The sequence below is a fragment of the Cervus canadensis genome, chromosome 5 (genome assembly GCF_019320065.1).
Source record: "Cervus canadensis isolate Bull #8, Minnesota chromosome 5, ASM1932006v1, whole genome shotgun sequence".
Lineage (NCBI taxonomy): Eukaryota > Metazoa > Chordata > Mammalia > Artiodactyla > Cervidae > Cervus > Cervus canadensis.
Window position 1 is genome coordinate 70,496,663 of NC_057390.1, and position 12,036 is coordinate 70,508,698.

General features: G+C 38.2%; 1 protein-coding gene across 2 annotated transcripts in view; it reads left to right on the forward strand.

Moving 5' to 3' along the window:
- Positions 1 to 1,713: 1,713 nt before the first annotated feature.
- Positions 1,714 to 12,036, forward strand: part of DNAJC27 (DnaJ heat shock protein family (Hsp40) member C27) — a 38,211-nt gene continuing 27,888 nt past the window's right edge. For both annotated transcript variants that reach the window (XM_043469201.1, XM_043469202.1), the window contains exons 1-2: positions 1,714 to 1,967; positions 10,199 to 10,281. In XM_043469201.1, coding sequence (XP_043325136.1) covers positions 1,881 to 1,967; positions 10,199 to 10,281 — 170 coding nt within the window. In that variant the 5' untranslated portion in view covers positions 1,714 to 1,880. The remainder of the gene's footprint in view (positions 1,968 to 10,198; positions 10,282 to 12,036) is intronic.

Consider the following 12,036-nt stretch of genomic DNA (forward strand, 5'->3'; position numbering starts at 1 on the left):
ATAACAGATAAAACATAAAAAATATGAGTAAATGAAAGCATACTGCTGTTGTTTATTGGGGATTACCATATACTTCATGGGCAGCCCTGACTGCTACCACACACCCGTGTCATGCCAACATTGTGGATTAAGAGGGCTGACTCCAGAGCTTACATTTCTAATCCCCATACTATATCTTCCAGCTCCATACACAGTTAACATACTTCTCTTTGCTCTTTTTATCTTAGACTGGAAAAGAAAGCTAACTTTCTTCCTTTTTCTGTTTTAAACTATTTTAACACAACTAGTAAACAATATGGCTGTACATATTCAAACCTTGAAAACATCAATATGAAAAAATGATAATAAACTTTAGTCTTTAGCACATTTCACTGCTCTCATGCTCAACAGTATTATACCTAATGTCTTTAATAGTTGAAGATTTGACATTTTGCAATTATACTTCCACAATATCAGTTCTACTACAGGGCCAGTATGGCAGAAACCAACACAACATTGTAAAGCAATTTTCCTCCAATTAAATAATAAATTAAAAAAGAAGAAATAAAAGAAACATGTTTATTGATTTATCAAATCATACTGAGAGATCAGCATCTGGAAAATCAGTATAAATCCAATTCTTTTAAGCTTTAAACTATCAAAATTCTAACTAGGACTTATATTTCATAATTGTAAAGAATTTTAGAAGCTTCACCAAACTAAGTTACATTACTTGTTTACTATGGAAACAATCCAAAATAAGCTTTTTTCTTAATAAGCATTTAATGTTTCAAAATTAAAATTTAACATTAAAATGCTTGAAAAATCTAACTTAAAATAACTGTTACAAAACTTTGAGCCTTTAGTCACTATCTTCTTGCAATGTATTTAAAACGTTTACAGCTATGTGAGAACAGAAGCAATGCTACCTTCCCCCTCATAATTTAGTGGGAAATTGGCAGCCATTCTTTTTCAGGGCACTAAACAAACGTTTGTCAAGTTCTATTCATCTTCTGTAGCTAAATATATTGACCCGAAAAGCGACAGTTGCTCAAACTGTTTTCTATTCTAGAAGATGCTTTCTGTCTCATCGCTTAGAATGAGAAAAGTGGTTATCTCAGAATTATTATTTTCTTGTTATATTGTCAGCTAAAGGTAAGAACAAGATGGGGTTAAATGTGGATGAGTAGCAGAGTAGTAGAGATAAACTGAGCTCACAGCTACAATCACAAACACCTTGACAGAAGTTAAAGTATAACAAAGGTCTAATCTGAACGTTCCACCTGCAGGCCAGAAGTACATAATAGGGACACCAAGGCAAACATAATATTGGGGGGGGGGGGGTGTCAGTGGGTGCGCCCATGGGTACTGAAGAATCCACAAAAAATACACCAAAACGGACCGTGGTCTACTTGGCATATCCGCGCCGACGGACCTTGAACTAATCCGTAATTTCAGTTACTTCCAGCCTGAGAATCTGCCTCGATTCTACCACTCGGCTGCAAACCTAACAAATTTCTAGGTCCTGAACCCCACCCTGGCCACAAGGTCGCATCCTCCATGAAGTGTAAAACTCAGCCACCCCCCGTGAGGCCACCTTTCTTCCTAGGGCCGCTGCCGGGCCAGATCGCGCGACCCTAGGGAGCAGCCTCATCTCTGGGGCCTGGTGATGACGTCACGCGGCCCCTTGCTAGCATCGCGAGACTCTCTTCTCCCTCCCCCAGTTCCCTACGCTCCCAACCGCCAGCGCCCGCTGCCAGGCAGCGGCGGGGATGGCGAGCCGCGGAGCCGAGGCGGTGACGAGAGCAGCGGTCCCGCCATTGGACGACGAAGCCTGAGGGACGGGCCAGCGTGGTGAACAAGCAGAGACCGAGGCTGCTGGCCCCGAGAGAGCGAGGGCCATGGAGGCCAGCATGCCGAAGCGGAAGGAGCCTGGCAAGTCCCTGCGCATCAAAGTCATCTCCATGGGCAACGCCGAAGTGGGAAAAGTGAGTACCGCGCTGGGAGGGGCGGGACCGCAGCGCGGCGGAGCGAAGTGCCGATTGGCTGGGAGGGCGGCCACTCAACAGCCTGGTCGCCCGGCCTCCTCCCCGCCCCTGAGCAGGCCTGGGTCTCCTGAGGGATCTGGCTCCACGAGGAAAAACTCTCCTGACCTTTATGACCTTTGGGTTGCCCCCCTCTGACACCTAAGAAGGTGTCTCGAGTGGCCTCTAACCGTTGACTATATCCCAAAGAGAGAGGAGGCCTAGGTCCTCATGTCAGATCGTCTGCTTGGATAACATGTCTGCGTTCTGGGTGACCCGTACAGGACTTTGAGGTGGAGAATAAAAGTTTAGTTACCCCAGCAGAGCTTGGGAACTGATAACTTACTGGGCTGTGTGTGAGGATGGGGATTTGTAAAATTTACTCTGTAGATTTGGAGCCCAGAATCTACATTTCATTTGTAAGAGAGCGTAACTGATGCTGAAGTGTTTCACAGGGAGGTGCAGTGGATGTCAAGGAACTTGCATTATTTTGTCTTGTTTGTGTTTCTCTCTGATAGTGTCACCACATGCATTATCGCAAAGAAGTCTTAGATCCACTGTCTTTTTCTGTGGTGCTTCTACTGGCTATCAGCTCTAAACTCTCCCATAGTATTGGGGGTAGGGAGGGCAAGAGGTGAACAGAGGTCTTTATCCCCACGTGAATTCTAAGACCGCCTCTTCATCCAAATTGTCTCTTCTTCAGGGTGAGTGGAAACTGTTAATTAAGAACCTTACAAGGTCATCAAATCAGTGATTGAGACAGAATTAGAATCTGGGTCTTCACACTCCCATTGCAATGTTCTTTCCATCATTGTTGTTTAGTCGCCAAGACTGTTTTGCCACCGCATGGACTGTAGCCCACCAGGCTCCTCTGTCTGTGGGATTTCCAAGGCAAGCATACTAGATTGAGTTGCCATTTCCCTTTCCAGGGGATCTTCCCAACCCAGGGATCGAACCCTGGTCTCCTGCATTGCCAGCGGATTCTTTACCACTGAGCAACCGGGAAGCCCCCTTGTCCAATCATTATTTGCTGTCAAAATCAACTCCTAGTAGGATCTACATGCCCAGAGAGCTGTTAATGGGAGTGTTTATGCCAAAGACCTGCACGTAATTGATGCTCAGCAAATGTTTATTAGTGTCTTTTCTTTCCATTTTGTATTGTTTATATATCTATGCATATGTATATAGTAACATAGCTGAAAGTAGATGATTACTGAACATCAACTATGTGCCAGGCATTGAAAAGAAAAGAAAGACCTCTAGAAGGTCATATACTAAATACTAAACTGGCTAAGTGAGCATGCTTACTTTTAAAATTTTACTATGCGCATGGGTTTGGGTGAACTCCGGGAGTTGGTGATGGACAGGGAGGCCTGGCGTGCTGCGGTTCATGGGGTCACAAAGAGTCGGACAGGACTGAGCAACTGAACTGAACTGAATGATTAAACTTTAGAAATAGTTTAATATGTCCAGTGTCACCACGTTCATGTAATATGGTTCTAGATTTATTAGCCAATGCAGTTAGGGAGAAGGAAATAATGTACGAAATGCTGAAAAGGAGAAAGCAAAATTGCCATTATATGTTAATGATATGATTATTTATCTGAAAACCCAAAGAGAATTAACTGAAAACCTATTAGAAACAATAGACAAAATTAATATATAAAAACTTACAGCTTTACTGTATCAGAATTATGATTTTTGGACTATAAAATTGAAAAACTGTTTTAATTTACAATAACGACCAAAATAAAGTGCCCAGACTTAAACTTCAGGAGATATAGGTAGGTCCTAGGACCTATATAAAGAAACATTTCTACAGAGAGACATACAATTACTTAGACAAGTGGAGAGGTATGTGTCCTCTTAATTAGGTTCACTCAATATTTTGGAGATATCAGTTCTTTAAAATAATCTACAACTGTCATTCAATTATAGTTAAAACATCAGTGATTTTTTTCTTTAGAACATAATAAAAGGTACTAAAAATCCTTATGAAAAATTAAATGTGAGACTAACCAAGAAAATTGAGGAGAAGAAATGAGAGGAAACTAATGCTACCAGATATTAAAACATATTTTAAAGTTACCAAGCTTTTCCTGTTGATACTGGAAAGTAAATACAGAGACATTAGAGAAACAGATTGGAGTCCAGATATAAACCCAAAAGTATAAGGAAATTCAGTTTACAACAAATATAGTTAAACTGGGAAAGTAGGGACCATTTAGGAGAAGGCCATGGCAACCCACTCCAGTACTCTTGCCTGGAAAATCCCATGGATGAAGGAGCCTGGTGGGCTGCAGTCCATGGGATCGCTAAGAGTCGGACACAATTGAGCGCCTTCACTTTCACTTTTCACTTTCATGCATTGGAGAAGGAAATGGCAATCCACTCCAGTATTCTTGTCTGGAGAATCCCAGGGACGGAGGAGCCTGGTGGGCTGCGTCCTATGGGGTCACACAGAGTTGGACACGACTGAAGCGACTTAGCAGCAGCAGCAGGAGCAAGAACCATTTAATAAATACTTTTGTTACAACTATTTACTGTTTGGGGGTAGAGTGGATTCCTTCTGAATGCCTTTCTCAAAAATAATTTTTTCATAGATGAAATATTTAAATGTAATTAAAAAATGTTTGCCTTAGTTATAAAAGTAAAACATACTCATTTTAAAGGATTTAGAAAATGTAGGAAGATATACAGATAAATAATTTTAGGTTAAAAAGACATGCCCTAGTAAATAATCCTTGGCTCAAAGGACAAATCAAAGCAAATGACAAAATAACTAGAAACCAATGAAAGGAGAGAATCCATGCCAAAATCTTCAGGGCAAATTGAAAGCAATCCTGAAAGGAAAATGAATTATCTAACTCATTTCTAAAAAGGAGACATTAAAAACTAAAAGAACTTAGTAGTTGTACAACTTTGTGACTATGCTTGGAACCACTGAATTGTACACCTTAAATTATGAATATTATGGTATAGTATAACTGAACTTTCAAAAATAAAGGAACTTAAGACAGAAGAAAAAGGGCACCAAATATGAGAGAAAGAATTCCCTGGAAAGATTAATGAAAAAGAAAAATGCCTAAAATTTAAGAAAAATAGAGAAAGCAAAAAAATTACAAGATTAGTACTGAAAATCACATTCTGGAAGAAATTAAAAGAACGATTAGAGAATACTACATATATTCAGTTCTGTGGGAACATATTTCAAAATATAGAGAAAATGGAGGATTTCCTAGCAAAATATAAATTACCAAAATTGACTCAAAAAGAAGTAGAACACCCAAGTGATCAGTCATACAAAAAGAAATTGGAAAAAGCAGTTAAAAGGTTTACTATCCAAAAAGGTATCAGGATCAGATGGTTTCATGAAAAGATTTATTTAAGCTTTAGATAACATATAATTTCAGTTACTTAAGTTATTCCAAGGCAAAGAAAAAGATGAACAGTACTCCAATTTATTTATATAAAGTTATGGTTATTTAAAAAGCAAAGCTTGATATAGTATCAAAAAAGAAAAGTATATATATTATTTTCATATATACATACAAATGCATAATTCCTAAATATCCGTGAACAGACTTCAGCAGCATATCAAAAATTTCACTATTAGCACGTAGGGTTTATTCCCGGAATGCAAACTTGGTTCAATATCAAGAAGTTAATCATCATAATTTGTTTATATTCTAAACCAATTTTTCTGTTAGGCGATGTGTCTTTCTTACCAGTTTTTCTGGTTTGGGGATGTTAGAGTTATTAACTTTTCGCCAGCCATATGAGTTACAAATATTTGCCCCAGTTATGTTCTTTTAATACTTGGTGTTTTGCCATACAATTGCTTTTATTACTATTTGTATATATTCAATTATGCCCATCTTTTTAAAAATTGAAATATAGTTGATGTACAATATTATGTTAGCTCCAGGTATGTTACACAGTGATTTGACATTTGTATACATTATGAAATGATCATCACAAGTCTAGCAACCAGCTGTCCCCATATGAAGTTACTGCAATGATATTATTGACTGTATTCTCCATGCTGTATAATACATTCTAGTGGCTTACTTCTTTTATAACTGGAGGTTTGTACCTCTTGTTCCTGTTTACCTATTTCACTTCCCCATCCCCTACCCTCTCTGGCAACTGCCCATTTATTCTCTGTATCTCTGACTCTGTTTTTGTTTTGTTTGTTAGGTTCCACATATGATATCATATGGCATTTGTCTTTGACTTATTTCACTTAGCATAATACCCTCTTAAATTTCATTCATGTTTTCACAAATGATAAGGTTTCATTTTTAAAATGAAAAAAATAAAAATTTAAAATTTATTTAAAAAATAACAGTAATAGTCCATTATGTGCATATATATACATATAATATATATTTATACCATATCTTCTTTATCCATTCATCTGTGGATGAACACTTAGGTTGCTTCCATATCTTAGCTATTGTAAATAATGCTGCAGTGAACATCAGGGTGCATATATCTTTTTGAATTGGCGTTTTTGTTTGCTTCAGATAGGTACCCAGAAGTGAAATTGCTGGATCATATGGTTGTTCTATTTTTATTTTTTTGCCAGACCTTCATACAATGTGTTCCATTGTGACTGCACCAGTTGACAATCCCACCAGTGTTGCACAAGGATCCCTTTTCTCCACATCCTAACACTTGTTATTAATTGTCTTTTTGATGACAGCCATTCTTAGTAGTGTAAGGTGGTATCTCATTGTAGTTTTAATTTGCATTTCCTTTATGATTAGTGGTGTATTTTTATGTATGGTGTGAGAAAGTAGCTCAGTTGATTCTTTTACATATAGCTGTCTAGTTTTCCCAACACCGTTTATTAAAAGTGGTGTGTTTTCCCATTATATATTATTGCTTCTTTGTCATTGATTGACCATCTAACTGTGGGTTTGTGTCTGGGTTGTCTATTCTGTTCCATTGATCTGTGTGTCTGTTTTTATGTCAATATCCTGCTGTTTTGATTACTGCCATTTTGTACTATAGTTTGAAATCAGAGGGTATACCTCCAGCTTTGTTCTTTTTCAAGATGCTTTGACTATGCTTTTCTGTTTGTTTTTTTTATGGTTTCTGGGTTTTCTGTCTTGGTTGAAAATGTTTTCGGATATTCTACATATATCGCACATTTTCTTCTGAAATTTTTATTGTTTTATTTTGAAATACTTAAATCACAAATTCACCTGTAATTTTTTTTGCATATAAGTAAGTTAAGGGCCCAACTTAATTTGTTTTTCCTGATGGATATTCAGTGTGCCAGTAACCTTATACTAAATAAATTATTTTTCCCATTGACTTTAAATATCACTTTTGTCACTTTTAAAATTTTCATATATAATGGGGTCTATTTCGGAGCTCTCTGTTCTTTTCTACTAATCTACTTGTCTATTCTTATGCCAATATAAAGACCCTCTCAATTGGTTTCAAACTATATTTTAATACTTGTCAATGCAAATTCCCACCTGTTTCTACTGCCTTGTCCCTTTCCGGTTTTTTATACTTCAATTAGTTCTTCTCAGATAGCTGTTCTTTTTTTTTTTTTTATTATTATTATTTAGATAGCTGTTCTTTCATATGAATTTTAGGATAATTCTATTACCTGCCTCCTGAGAAATCTGTATGCAGGTCAAGAAGCAACAGAACCGGACATGGAACAATGGACTGGTTCCAAATTGGGAAAGGAGTATGTCAAGGCTATATATTGTCACCCTGTTTATTTAACTTATAGACAGAGTACATCATGCAAAATGTTGGGCTGGATGAAGCACAAGCTGGAATCAAGATTGCAGGGAGAAATATCAATAACCTCAGATATGCAGATGACACCACCCTTAGGGCAGAAAGTGAAGAGGAACTAAAGAGCCTCTTGATGAAAGAGGAGAGTGAAAAAGCTGGTTTAAAACTCAACATTCAAAAAACGAAGATCATGGCATCTGGTCCCATCACTTCATGGTAAATATATGGGAAAACAATGGAAACAGTGACAGACTTTCTTTTCTTGGGCTTCAAAATCACTGCAGATGGTGACTGCTGCCGTGAAATTAAAAGACGCTTGCTCTTTGGAAGAAAAGCTATGACCAGCCTAGACAGCGTATTAAAAAGCAGAGACATTACTTTGCTGACAAAGGTCTGTCTATGGTTTTTTCAGTAGTCATGTATGGATGTGAGAGTTGGACCATAAAGAAAGCTGAGTGCCGAAGAATTGATGCTTTTGAACTGTGGCGTTGGAGAAGACTCTTGAGAGTCCCTTGGACTGCAAGGAGATCCATCCTAAAGGAGATCAGTCCTGGGTGTTCATTGGAAGGACTGATGTTGAAGCTGAAACTCCAATACTTTGGACATCTGATGCGAAGAGCTGACTCATTGGAAAGGACTCTAATGCTGGGATAGATTGAGGGCAGGAGGAGAAGGGGTTGACAGAGGATGAGATGGTTAGATGGCATCACCAACTCAATGGACATGGGTTTGGGTGGACTCCAGGAGTTGGTGATGGACAGGGAGACCTGCCGTGCTGCGGTTCATGGTGTCGTAAAGAGTCGGACACAACTGAGTGACTGAATTGAACTGAGTGTTTAAATTGTCTACTGGGGTTAAAGGACTTCCACGTCCCTTAATCTCATGAATAATTTAGAAAAAGGCTGTTTTTATTTTTCTAGGATATTCTGAGAGAAAACATTTGAAAAGTGCTTTCAAGCTGTAAGGTGTTTTTTAAAGTGTAGCTTTTTAGCCGTAGTCACTCCAAGGAAGTTTTTCCTTCAGTTCCCAGTGAGCTTATTAAGTATTTTTTAAAGCAGCTGTCCTATTTAATTTAGATTGAGGTTCATCAGGAAAGTGAGCAGAATAAGCGTCATCACCAGTGCTTCAAGTAAATTATGTTTCATGAGTGCTAAGGATTGCTATTAATGTACAAGTCATTTTAAATCGCTTTTTCATTGGCACTGAGCTAATCTCTCAGATGTGAAGATACAAGATAAAAGGAGTAAAATACCAGTGCTTGCCTTCAAGTAGTTTACTGTCTAGCTGAAGAGAGAAAATGATGTACAGGTAAAAGATAACAAGGCAGTGAATGATAACAAAAACATTGTATATATATTTATATATACATCTATATACATGTGTAGTTTATGTTAGAGGAGTTCGGATGTAGGCAAGATCTCTTATAACCAGAGTGCTTTGGGATAAGTAAGATTTGGAAAGAAGGGAGAAAGCTCATTCCAAATAGGAAGGAAAGTAATGACAAGAGTCAGGAAGTCAGGCCTGGAATTTGGCAGAAATGGAGGATTTATTTTAGAAGGGTTTAGACAGAAGACAGATTAGGGTCAGATTATGGAAGGTCTTGAATAATGGACAGAGGAGTTCGGATGTTGAACTCTTGGCAGTGAGAAGCTGCTGCAGATTTTTAGTTAGAGAAGTGAAATAATGTTAGCAGTATGCAGTGTTGATTGAAATTGGGAGGGAAAGGAGGCATAAAGACCAATAAAGAATTTCCTATAGTTGTACAGGAGTAGATAATGAAGACCTAAACTAAAGTGGTATCAATGGGAATTAGAACGAAGAGAAAAAAAAAAGAAAAAAAAAAAAAGAACGAAGAGAAAGATCGAAGAAACGGTCAAAAGAAGATTTAGAAAGACTCAGAGTCAGATATGACTTTAATAATTTAATCCTCTGTAATTGGGAAAATGGTATCATTAACGGAAACAGATGTCAGCAGGATGAGCTGTCTGCTGTTTTTATGTATAAGATTAGTTCATATTTGGACATGTGGAATTTGTAGAATGGTTGGACATCTAGGTAGAAATTGGTCTAGTAGATATTTGGAGATGTGGATCTGGTCTGGGGAGGGAAGTCGAGATAGATATTTTGGTGTTATTATTAAAAGTATGTTGGTGTTATTATTGAGTAGAAGAGGGCTTCAAAAGAAGAGAGAACAAGGATTGAGCACTAAATTGAAAACATACCCATATTTGGCATTAAGGAAAGAGTTTTGAAATAATTTCTCTTTAAAAACTTCACCTTTAGTACCTGTTTCCGTTATTTTATAATTTCAGCTTTTAAAAAAGCATTGTCTCATGGGGTAGATGAAGAAACCATAATGAAGAAATGTGCTTATTTTTTATGGGTTCCCAGAGTGTCTTTACTAAAAGCTTTTATTTTTACCTTTTTAGAGCTGTATTATAAAGCGATACTGTGAGAAGAGATTTGTGTCTAAATACCTTGCAACAATTGGAATTGACTATGGAGTCACAAAGTGAGTACATGTATTGTTTCCTTAGGCTTGCAAATCACATAGAAATTCAGAACCCCTCTAAACTGATCTGTCTTGAAATAGAGATTCTGAAGATAAATTGGTATAGAGAGGAATGAGACCTTTACAGACAGCAGTGATCATGTCGTTTGTTCATCATGGAGCACGTTCTGTTTGCCAGGCCTTCTGAGTGGGATGTAGGGGCTGGTGATGGGCAAGTCAGCACAAAGCCTGACTGGCAGACATAGCTTTTCAGGAAGCATGTGTCTATGTAAGCAGGTCCTGTTAGCAGGTGTGTTTTTAGAGAATTTTGAAATATTCACTCTAAGAATTTTAAATATTATGTGAAAATTTTTCTATCAGAAAACTTCCTTTTAGTGATCTTTTTATAGCATTTTGAAATCTAGCAAAAATTATCTGGGTAGAGTGAAATTGGGTATCAGTGGGGATTTATTTGGAGGTGGATTGAAATGGGTTGAGCTTGGGGAGATAGAGTCACATTAGGAGGAAAGCACACTGTGGAAGTGTAGAATGGAGGTAGATAGCTCATCTCCAGAGAGGGAGCTTCAAGTGTTCACTATTCTGAACCTGGCCTGCCCCTCCCTTCTCTCTTATTACATTCTTTCACACACTTTACTCTCCATCCACACTGAATTCATACAATCATACTTTTCTCTCTCAGTGCCATCCTTCATGCTGTCCACCTGAAATGTCCTTTCCCCTCGTCTCTCCACCTGTCAATCTCCTCAAGCTGTAAAGTATACATGTTCCCATGAGATGTTCTGAACGTCCCCTTTATCGGTCAGGACTCATTTTAGTTGAAAATGACAGTTGTATTAAAATTCTCTTTTATTCATAGGTATTAGCATAAATTATCTTGTCTTATTATTTGTATGTGTTTAATGTCTCCTGCTAGATTATGAGCTCCATGTAGAGAGGCTATTAGAATAAATTATCTCCAAGTACCTGATACAGTGCTAGTACACAGTCCATACTCAATAAATAATTATTGTTAGGTAAGATAGATGTTGGACTGTGAAGAAAGCTGAGCGCCGAAGAATTGATGCTTTTGAACTGTGGTGTTGGAGAAGACTCTTCTGAGAGTCCCTTGGACTGCAAGGAGATCCAACCAGTCCATCCTGAAGGAGATCAGTCCTGGGTGTTCATTGGAAGGACTGATGCTGAAGCTGAAACTCCAATACTTTGGCCACCTCATGCAAAGAGTTGACTCATTGGAAAAGACCCTGATGCTGGGAGGGATTGGGGGCAGGAGGAGAAGGGGACGACAGAGGGTGAGATGGTTGGATGGCATCACCAACTCAATGGACATGAGTTTGAGTAAACTCCGGGAGTTGGTGATGGACAGGGAGGCCTGGTGTACTGTGATTCATGGGGTCGCAAAGAGTCAGACACGACTGAGCAACTGAACTGAACTGATCTGAGGATAGATGCAGCTAAAGAGGAAGTTTGTGACATTAGAATATGAGGGCAACATTCAAGAAGGTAGACTAAAGTGGTGAGGGGTATCTATATTTCAGGGCGCAGGATTTCAGTGATATGGTAGTATATCCTGTTTAAGGCAGTTTTGTTTTGAGCCCATATTAGTAGCTAATTTATTTCATCTAAGAAGTGAGAGTTATGATGTCATGCCATAGAGCTGCGGTTTAGTCAATAGACTATAGTCATCTCATCATCTGAGGAATATTGGTTCCAGGACCCCCTGTGGATACCAAAACCTGCCTTTAAATCCCTTATATA